At 31.5% G+C, this 20552-nt stretch overlaps 3 protein-coding genes, 2 long non-coding RNA genes and 1 other non-coding gene across 6 annotated transcripts; 4 read left to right on the top strand and 2 right to left on the bottom strand.

Moving 5' to 3' along the window:
• Positions 1-673: 673 nt before the first annotated feature.
• Positions 674-2652, top strand: LOC149093256 (cathepsin K-like). The gene is made up of 4 exons (XM_089269808.1): positions 674-771; positions 840-992; positions 1071-1606; positions 1692-2652. Exons 1-4 carry the CDS (start codon positions 682-684, stop codon positions 1900-1902), a joined length of 990 nt encoding a protein of 329 aa, XP_089125934.1. The 5' UTR covers positions 674-681; the 3' UTR covers positions 1903-2652.
• A 7727-nt stretch (positions 2653-10379) lies between these two features.
• LOC107370973 (uncharacterized) lies at positions 10380-11478 on the top strand. Its single transcript, XM_015938922.3, has 2 exons — positions 10380-10738; positions 11104-11478. Exons 1-2 carry the CDS (start codon positions 10504-10506, stop codon positions 11391-11393), a joined length of 525 nt encoding a protein of 174 aa, XP_015794408.1. The 5' UTR covers positions 10380-10503; the 3' UTR covers positions 11394-11478.
• A 1773-nt stretch (positions 11479-13251) lies between these two features.
• On the top strand, positions 13252-13323 carry TRNAE-CUC (transfer RNA glutamic acid (anticodon CUC)). Its single transcript has one exon. It is a non-coding gene; the product is annotated as a tRNA-Glu (tRNA).
• Positions 13324-14152: 829 nt separating this feature from the next.
• LOC107371881 (uncharacterized) lies at positions 14153-16496 on the bottom strand. The gene is made up of 3 exons (XR_001570916.3): positions 16232-16496; positions 15632-15693; positions 14153-14802 (listed from the first exon to the last, which is right to left on the bottom strand). It is a non-coding gene; the product is annotated as an uncharacterized LOC107371881 (long non-coding RNA).
• A 34-nt stretch (positions 16497-16530) lies between these two features.
• Positions 16531-18334, top strand: LOC107371882 (uncharacterized). Its single transcript, XR_001570917.3, has 2 exons — positions 16531-16868; positions 17410-18334. It is a non-coding gene; the product is annotated as an uncharacterized LOC107371882 (long non-coding RNA).
• A 1072-nt stretch (positions 18335-19406) lies between these two features.
• Positions 19407-20448, bottom strand: LOC107370911 (tetratricopeptide repeat protein 1). Its single transcript, XM_015938866.3, has one exon. The coding sequence runs from the start codon at positions 20271-20273 to the stop codon at positions 19554-19556; it is 720 nt and encodes a 239-aa protein (XP_015794352.1). The 5' UTR covers positions 20274-20448; the 3' UTR covers positions 19407-19553.
• Positions 20449-20552: the final 104 nt, after the last annotated feature.

The following is a 20552-nucleotide window of genomic DNA, read 5'->3' as shown; positions in this document are numbered from 1 at the left end:
GTTTAAAGGAAAATTGAACTTAACTGTTTTACAGAAAACGAAAAACTTTATTTAGCAAAATAACTTAATTTTCTGGTTCAGTATCAAAAGTTAACAAAGTAAAATAAGTTTTATGGAGATATCTGCTTCCATAATTGGTAAAAAAGCGATCGAAGCTTCAACTTTGGACTCGATTCTCTCGAAAACTGTTGATCAGAGAAACTTTTAAATCGCATAAATAGACTCAGTTTTCTTGTCTCTACAAACTAATAAAGTCTAATTTGTATATAAATAAACTTTTATCCACTTTTGCACAGTTTGTGTAAACTTGTGTTAATTTGTGTATAAATGTGTCTTTTTAGTGACAATCTGACAGCAAACTGTTAATTGTTACTATATCGCTGGAGATTCACAAATGATTGAGTTAACAATGTTATGTTTGCACCGGGTTGAACTTAATTCAGGATCAAGTTCGGTTGAAACATTTTCAATTAAAATAACTAGTCGTGTGTTTTATCAAGGATGTAAAATCCATAAATAAGGTGTGAATATATGATAGCTTTGGTGTCTAATCAAAATCACAAAAGTAACATGACATCCTAATATGAATTGTTAGATCTTTCGATTATTTGGGCGTAAAAGTCAAGTAAAGATTGACAATAAATGTAACTTGACTAATTGATCAGTTTTAATACATCAATCATGTTGCTAATTTCATTCCTTGTTGCTACTCTTTTCACTCTTTCAACTGCGAAATCCCTTTCATTGGAATCTGAATGGGCTTCATTTAAGGTTAGTCTTTTTCATTTTAAACCCTTTTCATCTTTTAATTTCTATTTTTCTACGATCTTAATTACCAGAAAAATTATGATAAAACATATTCCAATCCAGAAGAGGAACTTTACCGTCAAACCATTTTTCACAAAAACTTGGAGCTAATTGAACAACACAATGAAAAGGCAACTCAAGGTATTCACACTTACCGTTTGGGAATAACAAAGTTTTCAGATTTGGTAAGTTATTAATATTAATCAATTATGCTTCGAATCATTTAATCTGTATTTTTCGATTTTATTCTAAAACATTGACAGACTCATGACGAAATGAAATCAACTGGAGTAATCATTGACCGAGAGCCGTCAAGTGTACATGCTATGCATGCAAAGGCTACAAAATCCAAAGGTAAACTACCTGAGTCAGTTGATTGGAGATCAAAAGGTATCTTGACCAAAGTTAAAGACCAAGGTTTATGTCCAGCTTGTTGGGCATTTGCCACTGTGGCAGCTATTGAAGCAGCTTACGCACAAAAAAATGGTAAACTTGTGGAACTGTCGGAGCAAAATCTTATCGACTGTTCTGAAGGTGCAAAAGGTTGCAAACCTTACTCGATTTATATGGCTTACAAATATGCTCAACAAAAAGGTATTGATGCTGCTGAGTGTTACCCTTATGTTTCGGTCAACGACACAACCGAGAAAAGCTGTAGATTCAATGAAACTTGTTCAGAGGTGAAGATTGCAAAATACACTTACATACCTAACAATGAAGAAGCCCTTGCAGCCGCTGTGTCTAAACAAGTGGTCTCAGCTACGCTTGACGCAGAAATACAAGACTTTTATCTTTACAAGTAAGTTCATCAGTCTCTATCAGTCCTACTGAAACTGAACCATGTTAGACCTTCTTTGATTTTACCCGATTCTTTACACTTACAGAGGAGGAATCATTAATACTCAAGAATGCAGTAAAGTGTTTGTTTCTCATGCAGTGGCCCTTGTTGGCTATGGAACTGAAAATGGAACTCCATATTGGATCTTCAAGAACAGTTGGGGTGAAGAGTGGGGTGAAAAGGGTTATGGTCGTCTGTTGAGGGGTAACAATACATGTGGTATTGTAGCTGGTCTATCATTTTACCCCATGCTATAAGAGCTCAATTCACCCAATGTCTTGATAAAATTTTGAACCAAAGTCAGGATCGCCTTCATCTCACTATTTTTAAATCAATTTTTGCTCAGTCACATTGTCATCCACCAAATCATTTATGATCAATATGATGGTGATAAATGGTGCATGGCGAACGATGGACAATACGATGAAAAAAGTGTTCGATAAAGAGAAGAGAAAAGTTCGCTTCTCGAAGTAAAAACTATTATAAAGTGATTCCTCAATGAGACAATGAAAGTCTTTAAAATGAGATGATGTACTTCCTAGTTAACTTCAATCATTTATGACTATTATTTGCTAAATTTACGATCACTCATTCGAGTGCTGTTCAAAGATTCCTATTAGACTGTATTACAGAGGATTTCATCGTATAAAATACTGTATTGTATTTGGTTGTTGCTAAAAAGAAACAATTACCTCAATCGTCACATTTATACACAAATTGACACAAGTTTACTCAAACCGGGCAGAAATGGATTAAAGTTTATTTTCATTCAAATTAGATTTTGTTAGTTTATAAAGATGTAAAAACTGAGACTATTTGTGCGATTTAAAAGTTTCTCTGATCAACAGTTTTCGAGAGAATCGAGTTTAAAGTTGAAACTTCGATCGCTTTTTTTACAATTATGGAAATACATTTTTTGATAATACTCATTTAACTGATGTAACATTTGATTCTGGACCCGAAAATGAACTTATTTTGCTAAATAGAATTTGAAGTTTTCTGCAAAATAGATAAGTTCGATTTTTCTTCAGCCCCATCATTTTCTGTAGCCTTTAGAAAACGAGACCTGAAACTTATCATTCTTATAGAGAAATTGTAGGACCACATCATAGATTAAAGGTTTTTTTCAATATATAAACAGTTCTCTTGGTTTTGGACATTGAACTTAAAACTTTAAGACTCGATATTTCGAGAATTGCATCACCTACAGTCATAATTCTTTCACCGATCATTGGATATTATTATGGGCTATACCAATATGTTACTGAATATCTAAAAAAGTTTGCAAATCGTGAACTTTTCCTTTAATATTGAATATCTTTATAACACAGAATAAGATTTGTCTGATCAACCATTTAACTACATAAATCAATTCTAACCTCTGACGGCCTGAGTAATCTAATGCTGTATCTTTTGTTGTAGGATCTTGAATGCTTTGATATTTCAATCGAAATATCACATATCGAAATATTGAGCGTCAAAGTTTTCTAGGTTAATGACCAAAATTAAGAGAACTACTGTTAAATTGTTGGAATTATTCAAATCATGTTGTTTGCCATCAATATTCACACACACATAATAAGTTTCAGAGCTCTAACTATTACGGTCACAGAAAGCGATCATTTTAACTCAAGATTGAACTAGATCTGTTTTTCAGAAACAGAAAATGACATTTCTCAAAATGAGACCTTTTTCTGGTTGGTCATGATGAGTTACACTAGCAAAATTAGTTTTATGAAAAAATCTGGTTCTAAAGCTGAACAAAAGACGCTCGAAATTTCAACTTTGACCTAAATTTTCTAGAAAACCATCCATCGGATGAATTATTCAATAGCTCCAATGGACTCAGTTTGGATGTCCCTACAAACAAACCTGGTTTTAACTCTTTAATCAAATGTTTGAGCCTTTAGCAGTACTTTTTGAATTTAATTTGAGAGTTTAACCAGAAAATTGGTTTATTTACCAAGATATTGCTTTATATGAGTTTGTTTTGTTGAATAAGTTGTTGAATGTGCATTTAAAGCCCGAGAATCGTAACAAAAATGTAATAATGGAAAGCTATTGTTTTTGATTGAATTATTTATCAGTTAAGAATTCAATTGGTGAAAGAATGCATATTGTAGGTGATGCTATTCTCGAAATGTTGAGTCCTAAAGCCTTAAGTTCAATGGCCAAAACCAAGATAACTGTTTATAAATTGAAAAAAGTATTCAATCCATGATGTGACCAAACAGTTTCTCTATAAGAATGATAAGTTTCAGGTCTCGTACTCTAACGGTTACAGAAAAAGATCGGTTTAAAGCAAAATGGGACTTAACTGTTTTACAGAAAACTTAAAATTTTATTTAGCAAAATAAGTTAATTTTCTGGTTGAGTATCAAAAGTTAACAAAGTAAAATAAGTTTTATGGAAATGTCTGCTTCCATAATTGTATAAAAGGCGATAGAAGTTTCAACTTTGGATTCGATTCTCTCAAAAGCTGGTGATCAGAGAAACTTTTAAATCGCGTAAATAGTCTCAGTTTTTACATCTTTATAAACTAACAAAATCTAATTTGAATGAAAATAAACTTTTGCCCATTTCTGTGCAGTCTGTGTAAACTTGTGTCAATTTGTGTATAAATGTGACAATTGGGTTATTTGTTGCTTTTTAGCAACAACCATTGTATCACAGTTGATGGGAATCGGCCACATTCCGATGAAATGTTCTGATTTGGATGGTGATGAGTATTGTGTTATTTGAGGCGATGAATTCAAAAGAGTTTCCATTAAACCTCTGATAGAGTATCCGGTTAAGCAAAACGGTATCGTTTGTGTTAATATCAATGAAAAAGAAACCATTGGTTCATTTTCATATACGATACCTTCAAGAGTGTTCAATCGGTAAAATTGCTAAAGCTCATTTAGCATGGTCTGATCTCAAAGGTATTGACTCAGCTAAATTTAAGAAGTTGGCTATTAAATATGCTAGAGCTTTGGATTTTGCTAAGCAAGGAATCGAAGATGAATACAGATTTAGTAAAGAGGATTTATGCCCAGAAGTTCCTGATTTTACGCAAAGACATGACTCAAAACCAAGCTACCATTCAATACGAGCTCTTGGTGCTATTTATCAAGTTATTTCCCAATTCCAAATTTACTTAGCCGATGAAATTAAAGTTAAACAAGTAGTCAAACCAAACATTGACCTGAGATTAGTACATCCTCAATGGGGATTGTACGAAGACGCAGCGATTTCAGCTTATGCAAAATACGAAGCAATTGTTGGATACTTGTTACACCGTTGTGAATTTTCATCAGAATCTGTGCCTAGTGTTAGAAAGTTCAAGCTCGTCAGAGCCAACATTTTGGAGTTTATTATCTTTCAATGCATTCATATTGAATTTTGCCTAACACTTTGAACAATGAAAATTGATACAGAAATTGATAAACATGATTGATTACTCGATCAGAGAAAGAAAGTCTTTAATAAAAGAAAACCAAATTTGAAAACAATAATAACTTTTGGTGATCAATGTTTAAAGTATGGATGGATATAATACTACCACAAAATAGATTAATTTTTATTTAAAATACTGTTCATGCAATTAGAATACAATACAATATTTGAAATGATTTAAATCATTATTACAGCAAAAATTTGTTCAATAAAACCATGAAATGTCAAAATTTAACTTCACACCGGGATTGAAAGGAAAAAAGGTGAAAATAACAATAATGGATATTTTCAGCCATTATTGAGATCATCAAAGACCAATCTACTATTCATTTGAAGTTCAACCACAAAAACCAATGTTAGTTGAAATTTTGCCATTTCTCGATTGATTTTGTGCATTAATATCGTTTATTAGTTTAATTACAACGTATCAACATTAATAAAAAAAGTCTCAGAAAATGCTAACAAATCATCTTTTGTTTGCATTCAAAACAATCACAAAATTGAGTGGGATTTCGGCCATAATTGGTGCATCTCTGCCCATCTTTCATACATTTGGCATATTTCATTGGTACGAAACTCATTTCCACGAAATAGCATTCTCTATGTTCAGTGATTTCGTTTATGGCTTTGTCTTTGTCTTCATTTTACCCTGGCAGGAGTTGGTCAAAAGTATCACTTTGATGGGCATTATTGACAATCTGGAAACTCGGCCAATTGGATTGGACGCAACTCGAAAACGGAAACATTACAAATATCTATTTATTCAACTCGTTTTACAACTCCTCGGTATATCAGCTGTGGTCAAATCGCAAAGCTCCACCAAACCTTTATCGGATTCTGAATGGATTGATGTTTGGATAAATCCTCGGAGATCCTTATTTTACAGAGCTAACATGTTGCTCATTTTTACATGTTGCAATTGTATAATATGCTATTTATCAACTGAACTTGAGTTTACGTTTAAACTGATCAACTGGCAGATTGCAAGTTTTACTCGTAAAATTGATGCAACAACTCAAGAGTTAAACTTGATAAGACGATCTTATTCAATGGCTATCAGATCATGCCAGGCTGCGGACCAGTTTTCACGCTATTTAATTGCCCTTCAAATTCTTACTCTTGTTGCATTCAACCCAATTGTATTTATCAAGCAATATTATGTAAAAGTATTTAAACAATTTTACGCTTTCGTTGTTTACACTGGGGCCAAATTAGTTATCCTTATTCAGCTGGTAGATCATTTGGTTGCCGTAAACTCAGCTGCTCATAGTTCATTACAAGAGTTGCATAAAATTTCGATGAGAAACGATGTTGACAATCAAGAGGTAATTGCATCCGATACCATCCGATGCAAATTAACCAAATTACCAATCCAATATTAACCTTTATTATCTCGTTTGTTTCAGATCAAACTGTTTCTTATTAGGATGAATGAAAAAAATGTTGGATTTACTTTCCTCCAATTGTTCACCATTGATAGACAATTTATAACTTCACTATTGACTTTTTCCTTGACCATTATACTAGCAACACCAACATTTATTAGCCTGTATCACGAATAATTTAATTAAGAACTAAAAAATGACTTTAAGCACAAAATTAGTCAGACAATGGTAAAAAATTGTTTTGTCATTGCAACTCTTGATTTATAAACCGACCAATAGATGGCCACATAGACTTGAACCAAATGTTAAAACCTTATAAAATAAAATGAAATAAAATTCAAATCGAGCTTAAAAATTCCTGAAAATTCCGATATTTTAAGTAAACCCGAGTTCTGAAGCCTCAACAGATTGAATCCAGTTCATTATCAATTTAATTTCATTGGATTTCCACCAAATATTAAATAAATTCAAAGTCGAATCCCAAAAATCATAACTTCTTATGAAAACTCAATCCAGTCAAACCAAAGATATTCACCTGAAAAATCAAAACCAAAACTTCCATCAAATATTCAAAACAAAACTTGAAATTACACTCAAAATACACCTTAAAAACATAGAAGCTATTCCAATCAACCTTCCAACAATAAACCAAAATTGAAAATTAAATTCAATTGAACAAACAATCTAAGCAAACGTAAGCTTCCAACTGTAATCTTTTGCCTTCAACAAGTCAACCTCCCAGTAAATTTGAACTCCCAAGTCTATCAGCTAATGATAACTGTTTATTTACCATTAATAAAACTATTATTTAAACATAAGGTAAAATAATCGGGACAAGATTAAGAGGAGAAACAACCAAAACGAGGCGCAAAAAACACCAAAATGAACACTTGATTAAACCTTTTGTCATCCCAACTAATTCCTATTGAATAACAATGATAATATTGTTAATAAAAAAAGAGTCAACTAAATCTACAATCATTTATCCTGTTGACAAGTTAAGATATGTAATACCAAGTAAATAAGTTGCTAATACTTGCTTTGAAAAGGTTAATATAATGCAATATTTTTCACTCCAATATGTATTGACTCTCATTATTAACCATCTTTTATGCTTTCACTCAATCCAATCCTAATCATCTGAACAGTTTCAATGATAAATCCTTTATTCTTCACCTTCCTCCTTCTTTTCATTAAACAACCTTTTCCTCTCCTCTCTTCATCTTCTTATCCTCCATCATCCTCCTCTTTATCCTCCAAAAAAAGGGACAACCTTTAACACAACATTTTACTTGCTCATGACATTTTCACCTAACAATATTTGTATCCTAAATTAAACTGTTAAGTGTTCCTGGTGTGAGTCTAAATGGATTACCTTTCCCATTGTAACAATATTCAATATCAATCAATATTCAATGTTAATCTTTATTACACCTTCATCATTTAAACTTGTCTTCAAACCCATTCATCAACATCATTATGATGATAATTTGAGCAGTTCATTTTAGAGAAGAAAAATTTCTTCTCTTTTCTCTCCATTCATTAAATTGGTCCAAGCTTTTGCTCAGATTCATTCCGAATCATCATGACTGTCATTTTGTCAGAAAAAACTCCGAAGTTACTTTTTTTCAATTGACTTGAAGGGAAGAGACAGAAAATAAGGTTCATAATCCATTCTGATATTCCCATTGGAATCATTCGTTTTTCCCTTTTCATGATCACAATTTTTATTATTCCTTTATTACTTGCACTCTTTTCATCTAAACTGATTCCATCAGCCATCATCTTCTTTTCATCATCATTGTCATCATTGTTTATAGGAAAAGGCAATGTCAATAGATTCAAAGTTGAACTTGAATTGTTTAACTCGACTGGAAACTTGCCCATTGTCACATGTTGTGGCAAACTAATGGGTCAAGTTCAATCAAAGGCCGTCATTATTATTGTGAGAAAAGGTTTGTAATCACTTTATCTACCAGAAATGGTCATTTTCATGGTTTTGCAGTTGATTTGCGTTCAAAACTAAATAAGAGAAGCAGAAAAACTGTCATCTATTCAAAGCAGAATATTTTCTGATTCACTTGGAAATGACCGTAATTTTTGCATCACCATTATTTGTTAGCGATTTTTAGATATTATTTGGTTTATTTTAAATTGAAGTCAAGTAGCAAATCAAGGCCCATTTAAATAGCGTATTGATATCGATAGATTGAGTTTGTAAGTTTGTTTTATTAGGAAATCAAAACAAAATGAATGGATTTTGAACATTTTTATTTTCTTTATTTCTTAACCGATTTGAATGAAATTTTTTACATAAAATACTAGCTTTGATCTTAAGCGTATAAGCTTTGATCATTAGGTGATTAAATTTGATTAGCCGAGATTCAATCGACGCATTTTTCAAATACACAAGATTCGAAATTAAGACTAAAAAAATATAAATTGTTCAATCCTTAATTGTAATTAGCCAATGAAATGAAACTTGTCCAAATTTTAGTTTATCCATTGGCACATCAAACAGATCGGCAAAGCTGGCCTATTTCACCGTTTTCAACATGTTATTTTCGTGAAAAATGAATCACATTAATCATGGATTGTAACAATCATCTCAAATATTCATAGTTTTTCATCCTGCAAAAAATACTTCAATTTTGATGCATTTCTTCTGAGAACGATCATTGATCTAGAATGGTCTATAAATGTGACTGAATCTGATCTTTCAAATGCAAAAATCTGAAACATGGATCTTTTGTTTTCTAAAATATCATGAAAAATCTTATAAACAGCTCATGATATCGATATATAAGGGACAGTTTCTCTTGTTTCGCATTTGTATCAAATGCGCACTTTCCCAATAGCAAATATAACTAAAGAGTTTCAGCTCGTTGGATTTCCAGGAAAACTTTGACTTGACTTTATTCAGAGTAATGATAGAAATGTTGGAAATTTTGATCAAAAATTGATTCCATCCTCATAAACATTAAACAGCAAAATCGATGTTGCATTAAATCCAAAGCTGAAACCTTTATTTAGATTATTTTGATAAACTTGATGAAATGATTTTAATTTACCATTTAGAGTGCAATTATTAGCTTATTTAAATTAAAATTTAAAATGAACCAACTGAAACCAATAATCAATCATTGATTCAATTAAAATGGGTAAATTTAAATTTTATACCAACAACAATGAACATTTATTGTATTATGAAAGCAACCAACAATAATAGGAAAAGAGATTGAATTTGAATGAGAATCAATTTAACCTTGAATCATGATAATAACCAATAATAGTTGTAATAATTGCATGATTGTTGATCATAGGAAACATTATTGGCAACCTTTTTGTTTCATTTATGAGCCACAAAATGAAACAAGTTGAAATAAAAGGTAAAAACAAAGAGCGCAAAAACAGATTGAACAAAAGCTCGCACTAACAGACAAAAGGAAGGTAAAGATTGTAATATAACAATAATATTGATGATAAAAGCTAATAAACAGGTAAACAACGTAAAACTGGAAGCAAACAATCAACTTAAATGGTTGTACATAAAGGCCAATATGGTTAAGAGAAAAGTTGATTAATTCAAATGAAAGGTGAAAAGCTACTCATGGAGCAATTAAGAATGAAAGAATCAGAGAGAAAAGCAAAACTTCCAAAATCTATTCTTTGCTTGAGATTTCAGGATTGAGCTTTTCTTCCTTCCTATAACAGATGATAATAATAATGATAATGATGATGGTGATGATCAGGATGAGGATGATTATGATTATAATGATGATGGCGGTGATGGTGATGAGGATGAAGATGAAGAAGTGGATGAAGATGGAAAAATGAAAAGTGCGCAAAATCAAGGGCCAACTAGGAAGGAGTTTATTGTTGGCCTTTTGACTGTGATGATGATCGGGAGGAGGAGGAAGAGGAGGATCACAGTGTCGAGTGTGACTGGCAAGATTGTTGGACTTCAGTTTTGGGTAAACTTTATTAGATGATTAACAATTTGAATTGAAGTTGGGGTTAGTGATCATCATCACCATGAAGATTGAAAGAAAAACAATTTCCCCTAAAAAAAGTTCCGACAATCAATCGGCCACGGAAGCAGCCAATCGACGATATCGAACAGCCTTTACTCGGGAACAATTAGCTCAACTGGAAAAGGAGTTCACCGCGGAACAGTACGTCTCAAGGCCTCGTCGATGTGAACTGGCTTCATCGTTAAACCTACCAGAGTCAACAATCAAAGTTTGGTTTCAAAACAGACGGATGAAAAGTAAGTTTAAACAAATCTAACAAGAAAATTCAATCTTTTTCACCCAAACTCAACATTCATCAGTTTCATAAGAAAATGAAAAGAAACTCAAAAATTCAACTTTTCTGTTTCAATTTACAATAATTTATCAAGAAAAATCTTTTGTAATTTCTTATTCCAACTCAGATTAGAGACTTTTCAAAGTCTTGAATCTTGAAAAAGTTGTTCATTGTTTGTAATTTTTTTGGAAAAATTGAATTTTCAAAAAATTTCTTTTTTTTGGGTTTAGATGAGAAATGAGATTCTGATGAAATGTTTTTCCTGTGTTTATCTGAATTCATTTGATTAATATTTTTGCTTCAATTTTCTTTCTCTTCTTGATCCAGACAAACGTCAAACAACGCAAATTGTTTGGCCCTTTCCCATGCACAGCCACCCTGATCCTGCCCTGGCAGCCTATTTCAGCCTAGCTGAGCAAGCTTTATGGAGCAAGCTTTATTTAGCATCATTCAGCTCATATCCTAGTCACTCTATGATGTCAGTTCGTTCAAATGTCCAACCCAATGGTCCATTGAGTGTACCCATTAGCGTTCCCTCGACCAACACGATTCCAAGTTTTACCTCAACATCATTATCATCCTCAATCTCACCCAATACAACCATTCCTTTTCATTGAAACTCACTGTAACTATACAAATCTCATTAAAACCATCATTTACTTTGACCAACAAACTCTTAATAAACGCTTTTTTCCCTTCAAACACTAAAAGACTTGTTATTTTTTACTTGAAAATTCAATCTATTTTTACCTTTACTTTTTTCTCGTGTTTTTTACCTCGCTTTGTTGAGTGTTTTACTTTTACTCTGGAATGATGAAAGGTCCTAAAAAAGGTCCAACAAAAAGCAATATCCGATAAAAAAAGGATGATCATTGATAGATGAAGGGAAAGTATTTTACCAAGTGAAAGTATCAAGTGTAAAAGGCTGTTAAAAAGTGCTTTTTTTAGCATCCAATTGTGAATCCATGAAGAGGGAAGGTTAAAGTTTACTTTTCCTCACCAACGATTCACATTATTTTTAGAAGTTCAATTTATGCCTTCAATTCAATGTTATTGTCTTGTACATTATCATGATAATTAGCGGCAATCATTACTTTAAAATACCAAATGGATTGTCATTAATAATGAACACCAATAATCACTTCAATGTGAACCTTTTATCAAACAGTTAAACTGTGCATTTGTCTCAACTAAATCAATTTATGATTTCAAATCAACTGCTAATTTTAGTATCGCAATTAGCTTTACCGATGAAGAGACAAAACTAAAGTCAAAACCTAAAATTTTCAAATCTTTGAACAGCAAAAATGAACGAAATTCAATCAATTGGTGAATGTCAGAATAAAGTTGATTGTAATTTGATTGGCCTTTTCTTGGGCAAAGGTTAATAATAAAGTTGTTACCGAAAATGAATGTCATTTTGAAGGCTGATTTTGGTTCCTTTTTTTGTCCTTCTTTTCGCCCTCTTCTTCTTGTTTGGTCCATTCATGTGTCCATCCACAGCTAAAACAGCATTTGGCTTTTCATCACCAATTGTTATCGACTTCAATGGAAGGTGGTAAAATGGGTTTAAAGGAGAGAGAAAGTTATTTTTTTTTCTTCATTCATTTTCTCTGTAAAATTTTATGTCTTCTTTTAAACGTTCAACATTTTTTGACTGACCATTGACCATTCGGATAGATATATATTTATGTCTCACTTTTACTCACACTTACACACACGTATATATTTATAAATACAGAGTCACTCTTTAACTTTCATCTTTCCTTTGGATCAAGATTTATTACAAAAAGCTAAAGTTGTTGTTGTTGTCCTTGTTGGAGGCGATAATTGGAAACGGTTCAAAAATTGAGCCAAATATTTTGACTGGTGAAAAATGGTGATACTGTTCTGATTGAACATTGTTGTCCCGTTTTTATTTGTCTGTTTATAATTTATATATTATTGTCATCACTTGTTGGTAAACTGTCGCGTGTCCTTTGACTTTAAATATAATCTCGGGCACAACACAGAGCATTTGATTCTAATGAAGATAACATTGAATGGTGATCAGGCCTTTCTATGGTATCAACACCTTGTTAACCACCTCCAATGATGCCTCTTATTACCATTGGAAATTTATGTCCAAAACCATAATATTGATATCAATAGAGGAAAATGTCAAACAATCAGAGAAGAAAGATCAACGAAAATTGGTCAAAGTGACAAAGAGTATTGAACGGTTAAAGGTAATTTCAATTTCATTGCCATCGTAATAATGATTATGATGGAAATGATTAACTTTTCAACAAAATTGTTTATACTTATTTACGATTCATTATGTATTCAATAAAAGATATTTACTTTAAATTAAGTCTAAATGTTCACTAAAACGGTCAATTTTCAATAAACACATTCAATAAGCCTTTTTATAAAACAATGAAAATTGGCTGAGACTGAATATTATCAATTTTCAGAACTTTATCTTTATCTGAATCCGGCATTGTCTAGTGGTTAGGATACCTGGCTCTCACCCAGGAGGCCCGGGTTCAATTCCCGGTGTCGGAAATTCTTTTTTTCGAATTCAGATGAATTTTTATTTTCATTGAAAATAAGAGCGCTCTTCATGAGGCCTGACTTGCTGAGGAATGACTTGCGATCGGTCTTGGAATGAGATTTTTTAAAATTTTGATTCCATTCTGTTGTTTCTGTCAATGAGTTTTCAGCTTTTTTCATGTTGACATGTCTTGAGTTTTATTTGAGGTTTTTGCTCAATGAAGTTCAGAGTACATTTAAAGATTGATTTGAAGATTGATTCAGTTTTGACTGTTTCCTATTTTTGATGGCTTTAGCTTTGGTTTTTTTCTTGCTTTTGACTCTGACTTCTGACATTGTTGATGAATCTAACCAGAGTAGTATTGAGTAGATAATTTGAGTTGAAATGTTTAAACAACGGAAAAGGAAGAGATAATAATCATTGGTGTTACCATTTTGTTATTTTTATCACTTAAATGGTCAGTAAAGTTATGAGATATGATGATTAGTATATTGGTCACCGAAAGAGGATCCTCTTAATGCAATATCCTAGTTGCCTATTCATTTCATATTGTCGGATCATTATCATCATCATCGCCCACCATTATCAGTTGGAGGAGAAGAGGAAGAAAAACGAAACCAATGTAAAGTCAAAAGAAAGGTCAACTCGGCATAAGTTTACTTAGTACCATTTAAGGGTATTGAGAGAGGTTTGTAAAGCATCAACAGTAAACTTCAAGTAAAAGGCAACATAAAATACCGTAAACCCATTAGAAGCTAATTGGTTACAAAAAGGAGAGAGAAGTAGAGATAGAGAGAGAGGGAGGAAGGGAGGGAGATGGAAGAATCTATTGACAGAAAATTACAGTCTAATTAGAGTTTAATTGTTGGAGGTTACAGACAACGGCAAACGTTTCTTTTGTGTAAGTGTTTGCCGTTTGTTACATCTCATCACAAAGTTATAATATATCGTCCATAACAGTAAAAACACTTTTTTTGTCCAAAGCGTTGTAATACGTACACATATTATAAATTTACCGTCATTGAGTCAACTTGAGTAAGCACCCAAAGCAAGTTTCATATAATCAATCACGATGCGTCTGATCAGCAATAAACTATCAGGTATTCAACGTTAAATGTTTCAGCAAAAGCGATCAGTTTTTATATGGATCCAACTGGTTACATATTTATTGATTATGAATCTGAGTGTCTTTTATGGATTCATCTTATCTAAATTTTTTATATTTATTCCGTTCTTTGAGTATCTTAAGAAGAAAGCAGTTCAAGTGGTACGAGACTCGCAATAACTTAAGACCGTAACAAGACACAAGCGATCAACTCTCAAAATCAACCAAATTTCGTGGTAATAAGGACAAATTTCAAGGATTCCAAGGAAACGAATTCAGCTGCATTTCCAAATATTAAGCTTTTCAATATTGAGTTATTTCTTGGCTTCAAAACTGGTCATCTTAATGTCCATAGGAAATGGGTTTGAGATCATCTGGGAAAGTTCTGGAAGAAAGAAAGAAAAGTATTAGATTATTTGAACAGTTGAATTTCAGAGCTAATATCAATAAACGCATCTAAAACAACGTTTAATCAGAGTTTTTTTCAGAGGTCGTTTTCCCTTTTGCGTGTGGGTAAATACCCTTCAACTTATTGACCATTTTCTGTTTTGATTGTTTATAATTGCATACTTACTTTATTGTTGAGGTAAGAGATGAAACCCTAAAAAGATGTTAACGCATTTTTTTGGTTTTATAATGTTATATCACTGTTTAACAACACTAATCTGTTAACTTAATCCAAATCTAAATCTCAACCTTGTGTGTCTATGTGTGTGTGTCTAACCCTTGATCCTTTTGTATCGGTATTATAACACGCGACACACATACAGCTATTTACATGTTGTCACAAATGTAAAAACCTTTTTTCACACTGTATTTGTGTGTTGTAAACATCGATTATGCTAATGTTGAATAAATAATGATAATAATATTATTATCGTTAAAATGAGCCTCATCAGAACTCAGGTAAAAATGATAGAGTTTGATTTTTTTCAACATTGTAACAATTTCGTTTTACAAACACACAAAGAATAAACAAGAAATGTTTAGCTAAAATTATATCATCTTGAAAGTCCTGATGTCAAAGCATAATCTGTTTAATCTGTTGATATTTTTGTTGAGATTTCATCCTTTCCTTTCCTCGTATTGTTGTTATTAATAGTAATAATAATATTACTTTAGTTATTTGTTCAACGATGTTCAGTCAACAGATAAAGTCATCAAAGTAAAAATAAGATCCAAACAATGAGTAAAGATGTTCACCAAATCTTTACCTTAGTCAGCTTGCGTTTGTCATCTCGTTTCCATCTTCTTGTAATAAAGGTTTATCTAATATCTGTAGGAAATAATAAGAATAAATTGATAAAATGTTAGAGAAGGAGCATAATTTTTATAAGAATATATAAGACACCCAAAAAAAGAAACTAAGATGATAATGAGAATGATGAAAATGTCATCAAAATCTTTTTAGAATCAGAGTCAATTGAAATTATTCACTTGTTCAGCTAGATAATAATAGAGAAGAAAAAAATGCCATCAAATTTGATGAAAAATCTCATGAGATTTTTATTGACTTGAGACTTTTTTCGCTGTTGCTTCTTCATCAACTTGATTATCATCATCTTAGGTCTTTCTTTAATAAATGAAGATGGATATATCTTGGAGAAAAGGAGAAAGGCAAAAGAAAAGCTATAACATAACCTATACGGAAGATGAGGATGAAGGAGGAGTGAGAGGAGAAATGAAGAGATGAAGAGAGGAAGCAAAAGATGAAGAGGAGGAGAGTGAGGAAGATTTATAAAGTTGGAAAGGTTAGGAAGGAGGAGAAAGGCAAGAATGGAGGAAGAAGATGAAAGTGTAATTGTTATACTTACAGTGATTGTCAAAATAAGATTTTGATTGATGATGATTATGAAGATGATGATAACCTTTTTATTGTTAGCCTTTCAACGCGCTTACTTGTTTTCTTTCAATCATATCTTTTGATAGACTGATGAAAATTAGATGAAGTCGATGAAAAAAATGTTTATTTAAAGTTGACACAATGATAATTAAGTAAAACAATACATTAATTAGTAAAAAAATTAACATAACAACTGTTGAGGATCAGGAAAATTGACTTACTCAGCTGATGTAACTATAGTAAGATTAGCGCTTAACGCTATTTTAACAGTATTTTAGTGTGAATAGATTTGGAAATTGTAAATTGGTTCAATTAGTTTAAATTTTTTATTCAATTCACTTTATTTTAATCAATTATTATGATTAGAAGTGATTCAGAGTTTTATTGTTATTCTAAATTTTATAAATCTCAAGTAAATTTATTCTATAGAATTAATTGAGAAAAGATATTTTACTTTAGCTACCTTAACAGCCGGTCTTTTTGAGAGGACTTTGCTTTTCTTTTGTGCTATCTCGGCTTTGAAATGTTTCCAGTTTTGTATTGATTTTGTTTTAATTGTGTGATTATTAGGAAATTATTTAAATTGATCAAAGATGTATTCCATAAAGGTAAGGTTTCTTTACTGTTAACTGGTTTAATTGATTAACTGGCTTTACTTGTTTTGATTTGCTTGTAATTTGATTTGGTTTTTGTTCAAGCTGTGAGGTTTGCCTGTAATAAATGAGAAGCAATAAATAGGTTAACCTTAAATGAGAAAAAAAGGTAAAACCAAAATAAAAGGGTAAAATGAAATTAAATGGATTAATTAATGATTCCAATTATCATGAGAGAAATTAGTTTTTATATTCAGCAACAGATTTCTGTTTCCATTAAATCATTATTTATTAATAGATTACTCTTCTCATCATTTATAATTTTATCATTGATCCTATCATTATACAATTGTTTCAGTTGTTAGTGTGCTTTAACCGTTTTTATTTCATCATTTAAAAAAGATTAACCAAATTATTCATAAAATGGCATGTAAATAGAGAGAGATAGAATGATAGAAACTATTAATCTAAATGCAAGTAAAGCCTTCATAATTAATTGCTATTCATTGTGATTCATTTAATTAACAAGTCAAATTGTTTTCCCCATCATCACCAGATTCACAGACTCAACTGGAATGCAACAGAATTCAATGATTGGTGAACAGAGAAGCCGGAAAGATGGTCAAATATGTATACTAAATTATAATTATTGTCTTGAAAGTAGCGGTCTATCTGGTCTATGGACAATATACTGATGAAAGCTGATGAAAAACAAATGATGGACTGTCCAGAAAGCTAAACAATGTGAAAAAGTAAAACGTTGTAACATGGTCAAGTGAAACAAAGTACCTAGCTTCTGGGCATTGGGTGATCAAGTCTAAATCACAATGATAACGTTAAAGTAATATATAAGGCCAATATACCGTGATAAGACCATGGATGGTAAAAACAAAACATAGTAAAACATTGCCAATCATACTCACCATCATACTCGTCATCATTATACTCATCATACTCATCAACATGATCGTCTTACCGTTCGTGAATAGCCAAGGTTCCATAAAATTTTTAACAATACTGGGTATTACCTTTTTTTTAGTGGGTGCAATGCCCATTAAAATTTTTCAAGAAACAAGAAAAGGAAGAAGAAGAGTCAACAGGGTGGCTTCTTCTTCTTCTTCTTTTCTTCCTCTTCCCCTTCTCTTATTATTGTTATTATTATTGCTCCTTCGGCGGTATCAGGTCAATATTATACTGATCTTGAAGCAACTAATAACACAATAACATCTCGCAAAACTCACTAATGTTCAAAACCATTCAAACAAATTCTCGTTGTTTTTTCTCTCTTCTTCCTTGCCTTCTTTCACCACTTCTCCTCTTACCTTTCAACTTGTCTGGTTATTTGTTATTGGCAAATTATTATTGTTCAAATAATCATTATTACCCTTATTGGCATTATTGTTTTTAAGGCTGTTAAAATTGTCTTTATTTTTAAATAATTAATCGATTTAATAGAATAGATAACATTTTTTATTCATTCAGTATTGCCTATCAATTTAAATAATTTCAATTCCAATTCCTTCGGGTTTTCCTTGGATTCACTTTTGCCACTAGCGATCATGATGGTAATAATGATGGTGATATTGTTGTCAAAGTTGATTATGTTTATTTTTACACAATTATAATCAATCTTTTAGATTGATTTGCGAAACTAAATTATCATGATAATGGTTATAGTATTTTGTTGATATAAACTTTTCATCTAACTACTTTATACGGTTGAAAATAATGCAAATTGGACTCTTCACCGTTTCCACTAGTTATACGGTTCAATTTATGATTTAAAAGATACTCATTTTTGTGTTCCTAGTATAATAGGATTTAACATTATTGATGATTACATTTAGATTGGAGTTAATGTCCATGTTAATATTATTAGATGAAAAATCATATCTTATATAGCAATCTTAATTGTATCTAATAAAATTGTATGACAATCATGATGAAGCAAATAAAAGTACAACTATTACTTGTAATAATAAAAGTAAACGAAACGACATCTAATATGGTTGACAATTTATACTTTTATCAATAATTTTCATCTCTTTTTGGTGACCATCAAGTCAAATAACAATTGGTATTGAATGATTACAATAGATGAGAATGTTAATCAACTTGTGTATCTAAAGATGTAGATGTTTGAGTTGATGTACATATTTTTTCTCAATGCTAACAACACTTGATTTATGACATTTTTACTATGATTTATTGACATTATTATTACAGTTGTCATTATTGTTGTGGTTTCTTGGTGTGCAGTCTTCATACCTGGACTCTCAATGTGGTCAACTTTGTGGTTTGACTCGTGCATTTTTGCTTAATTACCAAATTAAAAATATATTGACCAGGTTTTTACTTGCACATTTGGGTTTCTTTACCGTAAATTACAAATCTTGTCACAATGGAAAAATTGTCACTTTTTCTAGTTTTACTTTCGCCCAGCAAATGCTGCTTCTTTCGGCGCTAATCATTAACCCAAACACATGTCAATGGCGTGTGTTGGGCTTTAAAAATATCTTAAAACAATTTTCTGAATAGTAAACACGGCAAAGATTAACATGAAAAGGGTTTTTAATACATTCTTTAAGAGGTTGCATAACAAATTGAGGAATTAAATGATTTCATCTTAATAAATACATCAGCTTTTGTTTTAAATACGGTACATTGTTTTGTTGTGTCGTTGTATTTAATTATCAACTATCAACTTTTAAAGTTGATGGAATAGGATCCAGTTTCGGGATTTTTGACCATTTGAAAGTTATCAGTGGAGAGGCCAAATTTATTCAAAACAACATTTCCAATGTCTTTCAGTTTTCCAATCATCTCGTTTTTGAGGTCTTCATTGCGTTTATCAATCTCTACTTTCAATTCATTGATGGCAGAATACGATTCTTTAATTGACGGGTCCATCTTTAAAACCATTTCATAATCTTCCAAGGCTTTGTCCAAATTTTCTTTTCCAATCTTTCGATTAGCTTGAGCTCGTTTTAAATATGGTTTTACATAACTTGGATTAAGATCAATTGACGTTGTACAATCTGCAACACATTTTTCAAGCCAACTTTCTTTCTTCACAGTGCATTCTGTTTCACTCGGTTCACCCAGTTCATCTTTTTCATCCACCTCATTCACTTCTTCTTCATTAGTTTGCTCACTTAATTCTCCATGTTTGTGAAAATAAGCAGCCGCCCGATTGTTGAACAAAATTGATCTCTCCTTGATATCGGAAAGAGGACACAGATCAATAGCTTTAGAATACAAATTAATGGCTTCATCGAGACATTTTTCTTTAAATTTTTCATTCCCTTCTTGTTTAAATTGGTTACATTTGATTCTTCTTTCCTCAATCTCCTCAGCTGACAGTTCCTCCTCTTCATTGGCAGGTTCCGCAACCAAATCAGAATCAGGTTTAACATCCATATTTTTTCACTGAAAAACTATTCCTATACCTTCTGGCACAAATTAAGATGTCTGCAAACACAGTATTGAAAAAAATCAATTGAAAACACTAATTAATTGATAACAATTTATTAAACAGTGAAACTTCGAATGAAAACAAAAATGATTCAAAGATTAGGTTGAAGCGCCATCTCTTAAGGGAGATATATAAACAATGTAAATGACCAAATTCAAATTAAAATAACAATCAAAAAGAAAAGTTAATTAATTTTTTTGAATAAACATGGAAAATATTAATTG

The sequence above is a fragment of the Tetranychus urticae genome, chromosome 3, assembly GCF_039701765.1.
Source record: "Tetranychus urticae isolate SD_2017Ah chromosome 3, NJAU_TeUrti_SD_1.0, whole genome shotgun sequence".
NCBI lineage: Eukaryota > Metazoa > Arthropoda > Arachnida > Trombidiformes > Tetranychidae > Tetranychus > Tetranychus urticae.
The sequence above is the reverse complement of the archived record's forward strand: the minus strand, read 5'-3'. Positions and strand labels throughout refer to the sequence as shown.

What these genes read in the sequence shown, in the direction of transcription:
- LOC107370911 (XM_015938866.3), bottom strand. Translation starts at nt 20,273, where the DNA reads ATGGATGTTAAACCTGATTCTGATTTGGTTGCGGAACCTGCCAATGAA.
- LOC149093256 (XM_089269808.1), top strand. Translation starts at nt 682, where the DNA reads ATGTTGCTAATTTCATTCCTTGTTGCTACTCTTTTCACTCTTTCAACT. An exon ending in TAACAAAGTTTTCAGATTTG is followed by an intron (nt 993 to 1,070) that starts GTAAGTTATTAA and finishes AAACATTGACAG; the next exon opens with ACTCATGACGAAATGAAATC. An exon ending in CAAGACTTTTATCTTTACAA is followed by an intron (nt 1,607 to 1,691) that starts GTAAGTTCATCA and finishes TTACACTTACAG; the next exon opens with AGGAGGAATCATTAATACTC.
- LOC107370973 (XM_015938922.3), top strand. Translation starts at nt 10,504, where the DNA reads ATGAAGATTGAAAGAAAAACAATTTCCCCTAAAAAAAGTTCCGACAAT. An exon ending in TCAAAACAGACGGATGAAAA is followed by an intron (nt 10,739 to 11,103) that starts GTAAGTTTAAAC and finishes TTCTTGATCCAG; the next exon opens with ACAAACGTCAAACAACGCAA.